General features: G+C 40.0%; 1 protein-coding gene across 7 annotated transcripts in view; it reads left to right on the forward strand.

The window, feature by feature from the left end:
* Positions 1-9,765: 9,765 nt before the first annotated feature.
* The window catches only part of RAB28 (RAB28, member RAS oncogene family), a 110,396-nt gene continuing 105,550 nt past the window's right edge, over positions 9,766-14,611 (forward strand). For all 7 annotated transcript variants that reach the window (XR_003607011.2, XM_028089324.2, XM_028089291.2 and 4 more), the window contains exon 1: positions 9,766-10,030. Coding sequence is in view for 6 of the 7 variants with exons in the window: in XM_028089324.2 (XP_027945125.1) it covers positions 9,956-10,030 (75 nt within the window). In the remaining variant the exon portion in view is untranslated. The remainder of the gene's footprint in view (positions 10,031-14,611) is intronic.

Consider the following 14,611-nt stretch of genomic DNA (forward strand, 5'->3'; position numbering starts at 1 on the left):
GCAGAACTGCGGACAGCTGGAAATTGCAGCTCACACACCAGCCTGGGGTTCTGTTGCCAGCAAGAAGGTGTTGTTTTTTTCTTCTCAAACAAAGGCTCTTAGATGATTATGAAACTAACAGGTTTTCTATATTCGTGGAATCTACTTATCACATCACACAGTCTTCATCTGCCCAGTGAAAAGGACTGTAGCTAACTAGTCTTCTGTTGTCGTTGATATATTTTTTCATGTTTTTTTTTCTGATTATAACATACATTCATGCTCACTATAAAAATTAATACACTGCAGAAATGTATAATATGGAAAGTGATAGTTCTTGATAATCTCATTACTTTCAGTGGCTGTTAAGAACATGGTTTTTATTCTTCTAGATGTAATTTTACTATTTATTTACTATCGGATACATATATATATATACATACATACATATATATGTATGTATATATATAGATGAGTGCAATTTTAAAATATAAATTCATTTAATTAACTTTTTCCTTTAAAGGTTGGTTTATTTTGTGTCTTCTTTAAGAAATCTTCACCTAGCCCAAGATCATGAAAATACTTCCCCGTATTACCTTTTTTTTCAATTATTTTGAAACTTCCCGTATTATCTTTTTTAAAGCTTTCTTACTTACTTTATTTATCTTTTTTAAGTAAGTTCTATGCTGAATGTGGGGCTTTGAACCCATGACCCAGGGATCAAGAGTTGGGCTTGAACTCACGACCCTGAGATCAAGAGTCACATGCTCTACTGACTCAGCCAGCCAGGCACCCAGAGAGCTTTCTTGCTTTAGACTTAGCTTTACAATATATCTGGAATTTTAAAAAAAAAATCTGGAATTGATTTTTGAATATGGTGCAAGGTAGGAGTCAAGATTCATTTTTGTTCTATATGAATATCTAATTGGGCCAGGACTATTTATTGCAGAGTCCTTTCCTGTGTTCTGGAGTGCCACTTTTTTTTTTTAAGATTTTATTTATTTATTTGACAGAGAGAGACACAGCAAGAGAGGGAACACAAGCAGGGGGAGTGGGAGAGGGAGAAGCAGGCTTCCCGCCGAGCAGGGAACCCGAAGCGGGGCTCGATCCCAGCACCCTGGGATCATGACCTGAGCTGAAGGCAGACGCTCAACGACTGAGCCACCCAGGCGCCCCATGGAGTGCCACTTTTATGATGAATCAAGAAAAAGTATATCTTTTGGAACTGCAGTTATATATTTTGAACATATTCCATAGTCTTCTATTTTCTATCCCACTGTTTTTGTGTCTTTCAGTGTAGATACTGTCTTCCGATTTACACCTTTCTTCTCTCTTTAACTATGTCTGACCTGCTATAAAACTTTCTCTTTGGGTTAATTTCAGTCATATTTTTTTATTGTTACTTTCCATCTGGTCCTAACAAAATTCTCAGTCTTGTCATGTAAACCCTTACACATACTAGCTACTTAAAGACCACATTCTGTAGCACCATTATCTGGATCTTGGTATTATACTTCTATAGTTCATCATTTCTTTTGAGTTTTAGTCATAGAGTCTTGCTCCTCATATACCAAGTTTTTGGTTGAGAGCCAGAAATTGATTATGGAAATTGTAGAGATAATCTGATATTCCTCCAGAGAGGATATGGCTTTGCTTCTGGTATTTCACTTAGGGCACAAACAACCCCCAGTCGCCTGAGTCCCATGAGGGACTGAGATAGTACAAAAATTGACTTTACTTTCTGTGGAGACGATTTCTTTCTGGTTCAGTCACCCTTACTTCTACAATGTAGCTTTTCAGGGTCTTAAAAAAGATGGGAGCTGGTTTACCATCCTTTTTTTTTTTTTAAGATTTTATTTATTTATTTGACAGAGAGAGATACAGCGTGAGAGGGGAACACAAGCAGGGGGAGTGGGAGAGGGAGAAGCAGGCTTCCCGCGGAGCAGGAAGCTCAATACGGGCTCGAGCCAAAGGCAGCCACTTAACCGACTGAGCCACCCAGGTGCCCCTGGTTTGCCATCCTTGATGTGTGCTTAACTGTGATGTTTGTTCAGCGCTCTGCTCCCGGCTTTAGGAGAATGTTGAGAGCACTACGTACCTGTCTTTGAATCCACAGATACCTTCTGGGGAGAGTGGCCCCCAAGCTGGATTCTGCATTTTGGGCTTCCTTTCTCCTCTAGACCTTTGGAAACTCTCTGATAACTTCAAACAGATTAAAAAAATATTATGGCTAGCTTTTTGAGTTTGCCTTAGTGGGAAGATTGGTCCTAACCATCTAGCCTATTTTTGCTGGAAGCTTATATGATCCTGATGGTGCTTTTTGTCACACGGATATTTAAAATTTTATGTACACAAATTACCAGTATTTAATTTTTTGACTTGGGTGAATTTTATGCGATGCTTACAGGACCTATTTCCACTCAATGTAATAAATATTTACCCTTTTTTTCTTTTCCTCGCTTTCTTCCTTTTAGTTTCTGCCAATGGCGGGGGGTGTTGGGGGGTTATCAGAGAGAGTTTGGAAGGTACTAGAGAGGAGGCAGATGGGTCATCCCCCCTCCCTGTTTTTGGGGTAGTCCTATCAATGTTCTTCCAACAAGGGCATTTCACCTCAGCAGGAGAAGCTGGTTCTTTCCAGCTTCCCACTTCTTTCCACACTCCTAGAATCAGCGTCATTGTGTTCCCGTGGAGACCCCACAGCCCTGGAGCAGTTTTCTCATCTCAGCAGGGAGTTCTAGCTCTGGGGAGCCCCTGTGCAGACCCTCCAATGCATGGCCAGTAGCAGCCAGTGGAACTCCGTCCTCAGAATTCTGACTCAGCTACTTGGCTTCTTCCTCTATGTCCCTGAAGCAGAGCAGCCCTGAGGCAGTGGTCTGGATCCCAGCTCCCCAGGCCTTCTCCCTCAAGCATCAATGTTATGATAACTCCCGACCTCTTCTCTTTGTCCTCGGGGTCTTGTGGTAGTAACTGCTTCCTGAAGTAACTGACATGGTGTTACCTCAGTGTTTCCTTTTTTTTTTTTTCCGGTCCTTCGACACCATGTAACCAATTCCCTATGTTAAATTCTCTCTGATAACACAACTATGTGGCTTCTATTTTCTTGACTGATGAAGATATTGTTGGACTTCTTAATTTTTGCCAATGTACTGAGCATGAAATGGTATCTCACTGAGCTCTTTGTGTGTGTGTGTTTCTGTGGTTATACTTTTGGACTTTTTAAAAAGATTTTATTTTATTTTATTTGAGAGAGAGAGAGAGAAAGCATGTGTGAGTGGGGAGGGCCAGAAGGAGAGGGAGAGAGAAAGAATCCCAAGCAGGCTCCACACTCAGCACAGAGCCCCACACTGGGCTTGATCTCACCACCCTGAGATCACGATCTGAGCCAAAATCAAGAGTTGGATGCTTAACTGACTGAACCACTCAGGAACCTCCAGGTTGGACACTTTTTCATAAGCTTATTGTCTATTTCATTTTCTGTGAAACACCTTCTAATGATTTTGCTGATTTTTCTACTGGATTTTTGTTTTCTTATTGATTTGTAGTTCTTTGTAGATTCTGAATATCAATTGGTTGTAAATTTTATGTGTTGGAAATATCTTCTTCCAGTTTGTGACTTCTGCTTTCCCTTTCTTTATGGTATCTTTTCATGGAATTGTTTTTAATTTTAATGTAATTTTTAAAAAATATGTATAATACATAATCTTTTATGATTAACTCTTTGTGTCTTGTTCAAGAAATCTATCTCAAGATAAGAAAGATAGTCACCTCAAATTATTTAAATTTTGCTTTTCACATTTAGAATCTTGATTCCATTGGAATTGTGAGAGAGGAGAACAAGAGAGGGAGAGAGAGAGGAGATGTAGGATTCCAATTTCATTTCTTTTTCTATGTGGTTTCTAACTACTACCCTTTTATGTGCTATCATATATATTGTGTCAAATAACAAAATTTCATGTAAATGAGAGTCAATTTTGTGGCTCTTCATTTTCTTATAATGGTTAATATGTTTATCCTTGAAATAATAAATACATTGTATCTTTATTATTATAACTTGATGCAAAGTCTTGATATCTGTAAAGCAAGTTCTTTGCCCTTCTTTTCCTGGAATATCTTCAGTATTCTTGGATTTTTGCCTTCCAAATGCATCCTTTCAATATTCCATGAATAATTTTATTAGAATTGCATTGACACTATAGGTCATTTTGTAGAACTGATATATTTGCAATATTGTGTTTCTATGCATGGACATGGGATATTTCATGATCATTTAGTGTTTATTTACTGTCTTTCAGTTTTGTTATTTTTTCCAAAGACACATTTAAGATAAATTCCGAGGTATTGCATTATATAGTTGCAATTGTAAATAGTGTCTTTTAGGAAAATTATGTTGTCTGTTGATCCTTTCATTTCTTGCCCCTTCCCTTAAGTTTCCTCATTGTTTATTCTTTTGGATGTAGTTTAACATCATTTGCCACTTAAGAAAGTCAGGGAGGTTTTGAGTGAAAAGTGTGCTTAATCTGTTTGTGTGGAACTGGCATGTTTATAATGTTGAACAAAACACTGTATGAAAACTGAAATTTCAGTGGAGACCACTAGATACAATGGATGAGCCAATCCAGGAGCAAATCAACAAATCTAGATGTTACAAAGGTATATCCAAAAACCAGTTCCATGATTATGAAATGACCCAGCCACCTCAAGGCTGTAAAATGTAGATGGACAATTGTGTGTGTGTGTGTGTGTGTGTGTGTGTGCGTGCACATGTGTGTGAGCATGTGCGTGTGTGTGAGAAGAGTGTGATTTGTGGACTGGGGTTTTCTTTGGGGGAGGGGTGAAGCATGCTAAAGAGCATAATTCATAATATTCCCAAACTTTAAACAACCTATTTGTCCATCAATGGCAGAGTGGATAACTAAGTTGTGGTTAATTCATATAATGGAATAAGTAGTATGCAGCAATGAAAAAGCACAAGCTGTTGCTGCACATACCGTGAATGATTTTCCCAGACAATAGTGAAAGGAGTCAGATGCCAAAGAGCACATACCATATGGAGTCTAGTCACATAAAATTCAAAACCAGGTAGAATTAATTTATGGTGCTAGAATTCAGAATGGCAGTTACCTTTGAGGAGTCAGTGACTGAGAGATGACACAAGGGAGCCTGCTGGGATTCTGGATCGTACTATATGTTGATTTAGGTGGTGGTTACATGCACATGCAACGCATGGAACACACACACACGCACGCATGTACACACACGTATATATGTGTGTATTTGTATAACCAAGGGAGAAGAGAATTTCAAGAAGAGAGCCTTATTTAATTTTTTTATTTATTTTTGTCCTGTAGGAGTTCAATCAATACATCCTATGGATCATTTCTATATTTTTCTTGTGTTTCAGCAGAAGCACAGCAATACCAAGTGCATGAGCTGAAAGCATGGCCATTATTCTGCCTTACTCAACAATATTTTATCTTTTTTCCCCAAATCCATATTCACTGGGGCTTTAATCCTAAGGTCTGCATCTTCAAAATTATGAAATATTTAAAAAGATGACAGAAAACTAATGGATGACTATTAGATTTAAAATGATAGCAGAGGTTGGTGGTTTTGAATCAGTTTACTTGTTGATTTACTTACTGTTTTTCACCTTAGTGATAAATAAAAATGTTCAGATAGTTTTACTCTTTATCCCATCCATTGACTGTTTTACTCTCTTTTTTTTTTTTTACCCGAATCTAAAATTTTCCTGTTGATTTATGGTATTTCTGTGTTTCTCCTTAGATTAGTTTCCTGTGGCCATTGTGACAAATTACCATAAACTTGGTGGCTTAGAACAACATTTATTTTCTCATAGCTTTGCAGTCTGCAAATGCCAAACCAGTGTTTGCTGGGCTGAAGTCAAGGTGTTGACAGAGCTGCACTCTCTCCAGAGGCTCTAGAGGGAGAATTCCTTCCTTGCCTATTCCAGTTTCTGGTGCTGGCTGGCATTCCTTGGCTGGTGGCTGTGTCACTGGTTTCTGCCTCGGTGGCTCAGTACCTTCTCTTTTTCTGTCTGGGTCAAATTTCCCTCTGTCTCTCTTTTATAAGGGTACATGTGATTGTATTTAAGGCCCACCCTGATAATCCAGGATAATCTCTCCATCTCAAGATCCTTAATTTAAGTACTTTTACTTCTTCATATCTAAAGAACCCTAATCTCCTGAAATTTCTAGAATTTGTCTTTAAGCATTTTGTTAATTTATTTGTTTTATGACCACTGAAAAAGATTTCCCTAGTTTATGACCCTGTTGTGGGTGTTTTACATAAGCTCCACATTTTCCTTTTCTGTGATCAGCTCTATTTCTCTTTAGAATGGTAATGCACCATACTGGAAGCTTTCAGTGCTAGCTAGCATGCTCTTCTACACAAGAGGAATATATTTTTTTGAAGATTTTATTTATTTGTGTGTGTGTGAGAGAGAGAGAGAGCACATGAGTGGAGGAGCTGGGTTGGGCAGAGGGAGAGAGAGAAGCAGACTTCCCGCTGAGCAGAGAGCCCGACATGAGGCTCCATCCCAGGACCCTGAGATCATGACCTGAACTGAAGTCAGACTTGGGCTTAACTGACTGAGCCACCCAGGCACCCTTTTTTTTTCTTTTTAATTTACAAATGTGGTTCCAAGTCTTCAAATCTAATCTTCAACCTGGAATCTTGCCATAGATGTGTAAAATATGGTCACCTAAAATAACACAATTGGCCTATTTCATGTAGCAGCACTGCCCAGGATGAATCCGTATCCAAATAAATGATGTCTCTCCATCAGAGCAGTTGTCTAGGAAATTGATGATAGGAAAATGCAAAGTTTTCTTCTAAATTTCCCTTCATATGAAACCACACATGAAAATCAGTCTTACGACCTCAGCTAAATCTAGTTTTGGGCCAAAGCAGTTGTGCCAGCTGGGATGTTTCTATCTGCAAGTAATGGAATATGTAGCCAAAGTGCCCCATAACAAGAAGCCTGGAAGGCTGTGGCAATTCCAAATATTATGTCCTCACCCAAATAATGACAGCAGGGGATGGGAGGGAGAGAGATTTCTCCATCTCTCCTTTTTCTTTTTTAAAGAGAGAGGGAGAGGGAGCATGTGTGTGTGTTGGGGGGAGGGTGGATGGAGAGGGAAAGAATCTTAAGCAGGCTTCGTGCCCAACTTGGAGCCCGATGACCTGGGGCTTGATCTCATGACCCCAAGATCATGATCTGAGCTGAAATCAAGAGTCTGATGCTTAACTGACTGAGCCACCCAGGTGCTCCTCTTCTTTTTTAATCAGGGAGGAAAATGTTTTCCAGGATGTCTCCCAAAGGACCTCTTCTTCTGTCTGATTGGTCAGAACTGGGTTACATAACCATTTCCATTAAGGACAAATGGAAAAGCAAATTTCTGCAACATTAACTCCCTTCATGGACAAGAAGGGGTTAAATCTGTCTTCATTAGAAACAGATTCTTCAAGTTAACATTTACAAAGAACTTTGCAAAACCCTTCCAGGTACTTTATCCTACTGATCCTCATTAAAAGAGCTGGTAATGTAGGGAGTTGTTAGTGGTGGTGGTTGGGAGTAGGGAAAGTACTGAGAAGTAATACTAATTGGGTAGCTATTATTGTGGACTAACCCTACTTACAGATGAAGAAGCTAGACCTTTACGGTCATGGCTGAGTGATACCGCTCCCCACCCCCCAAAAATGAAAAGATACTAAATGTATGACATCACAGTTATGTGTGATCATGGGCTGATTAGTCATTAGTCCCTCTAGATGTCCCGTTTGAGAGGATTTGTAGGATAGGAGTAAAGAGTTATATGGCCCTGCAGTAAGAACTTGATGCCAGGTATAGTTTTAATATAGGAACCCTCACGTGTTACGGGCTCGGAGTGAGAAGAGGTACACGTTTCTGTAAGGATTGCTGTTTCCTTGAAGCTTGATGATCAAGGTCTTTTTTGGATAAGTGAAGTGCGTTCCAATTTAAGTATTACTGGAGATTAGGTTAACTTAATGTCTTATGCAAGACTAATAATTGTATATACTTGCTTATGTGCAGGGGTTATATCATTAATGCATGATAATGCATAGGGGTTCTGCTGGCATACATAATATACACATGCTTATATGCATGGGACCTATCATTAATGTATAATGATATGGAAGGAGGAGAATGAACTAATGTATAATTAAATGTAATCTACATAAGAAACCTGTCTAAGGTAACATGGCTAGGAAGCAGTGATGCTTCAACATGGACCATATCTACTGATGATGATGAAGAGGATAATTACACCTACTGAGTGTTACTAGTATATGCCAGGCATTGTGCTGTTACTTTACATTGATTACTTCATTTAATTTTCAACCTTATGAAGGAGGTAGTACCTCTGTTTTATAGATAAGGTAACTGTGGTTCAAGGTCACATATCTAGTAAGCACAGGTCTGTGATTAGAACGCCAGTGCTCCCTCTAGGGCTGGGCATTTCTTAAAACGGTACTACTGTTTTCCCATTCTACTTCCTTACATTCTTTCCAGGACCACTGCCTCTGAGCTGAGCTTTTTGTGTCTTAAGCTTACTCATCTGTAAAATGAAATAATTCTATCTACTCTATAGGGTTCTCATGAGGAATGAACAGTGGTCATCCCTGTGAAGTAATTAACAATGAGACAAGCATAGTAGGTTGACATTATTATTGTAGAATTTATCTCTATTGGAATTTTCTGTGACATCTTTTACCTGCTCTACTGGACTGAGACAGTACAGCAATTCTTACACTTTTTGGGCTCAGGGCCTCTTTCCACTCTTAAGAAATTATTGTAGACCCCAAAGAGTTTTTGTTTAGGTAAGTTATAGCTATCATTACTGCTTTGAAATTAAGACTAAGAAATGTTTGGAACCTTATAACAAGCATATGATTCCTTAACTGCCGGAGTAATGCCATCCTATACATCATGCATCTCCTCGAAAACTTACACTCGTGAGAGAATGAACACGAAAAAGGCAAACAAAAACAAAACAAAAAAATGTTTGTATTATTATGAAGATAATTTTGACTCTGTTGGGGCCCCCCATTGTTCCCCGGACCACACTTCGAGAACTACTCTTCTAGGTTACTTGCTTGATGAATGGACCATCGGATTCTGTTGTTCTGTCGCGAGAACCCATGGTTTGACAGGTCAAAACAAAGAGGCAGCGCCAGAACTCCGTTAAACTGAAGGCCACTACGGGGGCTCGCCCGCAGGCAGAACGGTCCTCGGCAACCTCGGCGGCGCCCACGCTCCTCCCGAGGCTCGACCTCCGGCGCCTCTGCCCGCTCCAGGGGCCCCTCCCCTGTGCACTGCGCCTGGCAACCGGCTTGCAGGGCGCCCGGAGACAGGCCCCGCCCCACCGCCTCTCCAACCCCCGGCTTCCATGGCAACCGTGGCGCGCAGCCCAGGCGTCAACGCCCCCCCTCCAGCTAAACCATTCACTTCAGGGACCTTCACAGGGGGTGATGGAAACACGGGAATATGGTAGAACGCCTGAATGCTACAGGGTTCCCATTTTCCCACCTGATTTGAATGATGTATTTTGTTTTTCTTCTTCACAGCTGCCTCTTCGAGAGTAGCGCCCGTCTCGCCGGCTCAGTTCGAACGCCTCCCCCATCGCAGGCCCGCAAATGGGCCAGCTTGCTAGGGAGGCTCGCGTCCGCGCGGGTTGGCGCAGAGGAGGGGGGGCGCGACCGACGTAGCGCGTGGGGGGCGGGGCGGCGCGCGGGGGAGGGGAGGCGGGCAAGATGGCGCCCGGCGAGTGATTCAGCCCAGATACGTCCGGCCGCCGCTGAGACACCGGGGCGGGGGGTCCTGCCCCCACCGCCGCCCTTCCTCCTCTCCCCCGCCCCCGGAGACCCCCTCCTCCCCTTCCTCCCTCCAACCTCGGGGTGGGGGTGGGGGAGCGGGCCTGGTTCCCGGGACACCATGTCGGACTCTGAGGAGGAGAGCCAGGACCGGCAACTGAAAATCGTCGTGCTGGGGGATGGCACCTCCGGGAAGGTCAGTCCTCCAGCAGGCCCGCCGTCCCCGGCCTGCAGGAACCCCGGCGCGGCCCCGGCAAACCCCAGCCTCCTCCCCGCCGCTCGGCGTCGCCTCATTCCCCCAAGGGCCGGGGCCCGCCTGACCGTGGCCTGGGGCCAGACACGGAGTAGGCGCTGGGTGAAGGCTGGCGAGAGCTGTCCAGCTCTCCTTAAATTAAAAAAAAAAAAAAAAGAAAAGAAAAGAAAAAGAAAAAAAAAAAGGCACTTCCCAACTCCCTGCCTGGATCGCGAACTCCCACTTCTTCAAGAGTCGAGCCGGCGTCGCCCTCCTGGGAAGCTTTCCAGCTTCTCGCCTCCGAGGACTGGCAAAGATCTGCCAAGTCATTTTACCTCTTTTTACTTTAGTCCAGCTCACACTTTGCCTTTCCCCCCGCGAGCCCCCTCCCCGCCGTCCCCGCATCCCCCGGCCGCTTTACGGTTTCTCATACCTGCACTGCTCTCCCGAGAACTGGGTTCTGGAATCAAATTCCCTGGGTGAGCACTGGGGCTCCAGCACTTACTGGTCGGGACATTGGAGGGCAAAATTGCTAACCTATCTGTGCTTCATCGGTAAGGTGGGTATTGATAGGGGTCGTCTCAAAGGGTGAAATGTGCAAATACACATTAAATGTGAAAATCCACATAAAGCTTTCAGAACATGGTGTGCACTCAATAAACGCTAGTTGCTGTTTGATGGCATCATACCCGTTCATCACTGCTCGAAGCACAGCACCTGTCAACACAAGCATTCATTCAACAGGTTATCTATCGAGCTCCTAATTTGGGCTGATGCTGAGAGTAGAGCTGCTGTCGTGACAGAGGGGATCCTTGCTCAGGGTCTAGCCTTTGGTGACGGTTGATTGAATAAATGAGACCGAGTGCGTGAGAATATCCGACAGCCAGTCTCCTTACCTCTTAGGCTGGGGTTTTTAACTCTGGGTTGTGGAGCTCCTGAAAGGGACATAATCATCTCTTGGTGCTTGCTCTTTGGGGAGGGTCCATGGGATCTCAAAAAAGGGTCAGTGACCACCCCCCAAATAAAAGTGAGGAGCCTCCGCCCGGGGTGTCTTCACACTTGTCGCTTCTGTCCAAGGCGCCAACACTGTTTCTGGGAATATTGCTAAAGTCTGTGTCCTTTCTTTTCCCTCCCTTTTCCTAGCCAGAGGCTTCAGAAACGCAGGTGGTTATTGTTACCAGTTTCCGGCTTCACGATCCCTTTTACTGGTGTAGCTTGGACTCTGGTTTCTCTGGTGACGACTGCTGTTTGCATCTTCCCTGGCAGTTGGCCCTGCAAAGCTGCACCAGTCTTTGGTTCTGAGATTTGAGTTCCTAGGGCACCTGGGAGAAGTGTCGTTCATATGCAAAATTTGGAGTATTCTGTTAATTTCTTGCCTTCCAGGATGATATTTTGTTACTGATTTTTATTGCTGAGAAAAAAACAACCTAAGATGCTCTGATTACCTTTAAAAGGTTTTGGGGAAGCAACTTTTTGAAGGTTTCAATTGTTTTAAATAAATCAGCATTGTTTCTAACACTCTTATTCAATAAAAATTTTAAGGTATATTTGCAGTTTTCTTATTGCTCAATTTTCTTTTGAATACCTTCTAATTTTTCATTTCCTAAATCCTTTTATGGTCAACTCATAACTGAATTCACTTCCTGTTTAAAATTACAGTGACAATCTATAGCACTAATACACTTGTTGAAAGAGACAAAAATTGCCCATTACCCTATGTTCTATCATAATTCTTTAAACTTTTGTTCATTTCTTTTTCTACCAGTATTTATCAGTTAATTTCATACATGTGTTACTCAGTTGAAGTTTGTTCATAATTTTGTTTCTGGGTTTTTTATTTAGCCCTTCTTATGTTTTCTTCTTGTTGCTAATTTAGTGTGAATAATTACAGTTTTTCATTTCTGTCTAAAATTCTGTCTAGTGTAGGACAGGGCATGGTTTTTTGCACCTTCCATATTGTTGAATTAGGACTATCATTCTGCTTAAAAGGGTGAGTGATAACTCTTTATGGTGTTCTGATTTAGTCTTTATCATCTTGACTAATCTCTTGTAAAACTGTAAGGCATTTTCTGCCAGAGATTTTCAGATACGAACATCAGAAATCTAACCTTTTTTCATTATTTGTGTATCAAGCTTTTTTCTTCTCCATACCCTATTCAGCTCTCAAGTTACTGGCAGCTACCAACATTCCCATTCTGTTTCCTTTACTATCCTTTTATGAATTCAGCCTCTCTTTCATTCTTATTTGTATACTAGTTGAATTCCTGGCTGGTTTTTCTAGCATTAGTTTTTCTTGTCAGCTTTAACTCATGGCATTTAAATACACGTTGATGGAAGCAATCGAGTATTGAGATAATCACTAATAGTTTCTCCAAGAGAAATTTAGCTCCTCCTCCTAGTATCATGTGTTTTTATTTCTTTCTGTTTTGAGTCATACTTTTGATTTTATTACATATTTCTTAAGATTCTTTTGAGGCAAATAGTCTTTTTTTTTTTTTTTTGGTATTAGTAAATGTAGTATGGTAAAAATTGTTAGCAGAAGCTCACCAAACAAAACAATATGAAGGATCAGATAAAGATGTTTCACATATAGTAGATGATTGTTCCCTTCATAATTGTTTAAGAAGGGTATTTATATAACGACTTGTGAGAAATTATTAAGTGTGAAAGAGGGCAGAAAGTCTAGAGAATTGATGAAGTGCCTACCACTGATTCAGTTGATTCTCTGTTTAATTTTGTAGTATGTCCAGAGATGGTATAAGAACACATTTTAATAATCTGTATTCCCATGGGCCTATACTTTTGACAGATTATACTTTATTCCAATCAAAAATCCTAGCTTTATGTTTGCCTCAAAAAGTGTGAGGGTAGGGCTTTCAGAATCTCGAAGTCCTGTTTCCAAGAAAAGAACCTTTGAATTTCTAAAAATATTTATTAATATAAAAACACTGAACTTTGAGAACCTTACATGAAAGTGAAAAATTACCTTAAATGGCACAATGCTAATGTTACATGTGCCTTGAGTTTCTCTTTGTCTTATAAAAGTATATCTACCATCCCTGTATTAAACATTTTGAAATATCTATAATAGTTAAATAGTGGCAATTATTTTTCTCTGGAACTCTGAACCTCTTAACAGAAGATTTTGTACTCTTAAGTTAAACAAGCACAATGGCATAAATAAAGCTAAATGAAAAAACAAAAAGTTTTAAAAAGGAATGCTCACCCTTTTTATTCCAATCTCTCGGTTTTTATATTATTGTTATATGCTTCAGGAAGCCAAACAAATTTTCATTTGAGTGTAATGAGTTTATTTCTCAGTGCCTAGCAGAACATCTTTCTTAGGGTGCGCAATAAATATTTGACCACATATCTTAGAAATTTATTACAAATGCTGAGTATTTAAATAATAAAAGAATTGGTTAGGGTGTGCAGATTGTCACTTGTGTGAAAAATATGGTTCTTGTGTCAAAAGGAATTTTAGTTCTTTTTGTTTGAAGAGATTAAAATTTGGCCAAGTTTTCTTTTGCATTGCTGCATTTATGTAATAATTATACTAAGCTATCTTGGAAATTTTAGTTTTCATTATTTTGGGAGTTGATATCTAATTTTAACTTTTAAAATAAAAGTCAATTTTCACTTAACTTTGGTAGTATTTCTTAAAGAGCATAAAAGCTTCGTGAATCTGCCTTTCTTTTTGGTGAAGTTTACAAATAGTGCATTTAAAATGTTTAAGAAGCTTTTAAGTTATTGAGTTATTTCAGTTGTTTCCAGAATGATTTTTATTCTGCTTTGATAGGAAATGGTACTCCAGAGTTTTGAATACAACTTTAAGTTGTTATTTAAAAAAAATGTAGAAATATGTATATATGTTCTGGTTATAATATTCTTGTGACTTTTAATCTTTATGGTTGTTGGATGGAAAATACTTATTTTTGCCTGCTTAATGTTAGTCTTAAAAATACTGACTTTTTAATTTTAAAGATAAATATTATCTCAGTCATTCTGTAGGATAATTTTCATTTAACATCTTTAATATAGAGAAAAATTAGACATTTAAAGGTACTTTTTTTGTAGGGAAAAAGGAAAAATTATATGAACGGGCTTTCCCCTTTTTAATTAGTACTTCTTATTATTGGCTAAGAGCACAAATATTCAGAGTATTTAACCTCAGAAATGAAACTTAGAATTCTCTGAAATTTGTATTGAACTGATACATATGGATGTATAGGAGTCAGATCTTTAGTTATGTTGTTTTAGTTTTCTTGTTGATAAATCTCAAATTCTAATTTCCAGCAAGGAGAAGGAGCTTGACTATTCAGGGGATTTAAAGAGATCTAACAGATTAGTCTGTTGTCCCCACTGGTAGCTGTTGGCAAGTGAAATTTACTTGGTGGAGTGTTAAGTCCCTTCTCCCACTGTAACTGATTAGAACTGCTTAAAGTTGTTTGTTGGATTAATGATAGTATAAATACTAAGATTACTTAATAAGGTTAGTAATGATTTTCTGTTTACATTTCTAAAGCAAAGACATTAATTTTGATA

The sequence above is a fragment of the Eumetopias jubatus genome, unplaced genomic scaffold, assembly GCF_037043125.1.
Source record: "Eumetopias jubatus isolate StellerSeaLion01/CBP00866 unplaced genomic scaffold, mEumJub1_p1.0 scaffold_2, whole genome shotgun sequence".
Lineage (NCBI taxonomy): Eukaryota > Metazoa > Chordata > Mammalia > Carnivora > Otariidae > Eumetopias > Eumetopias jubatus.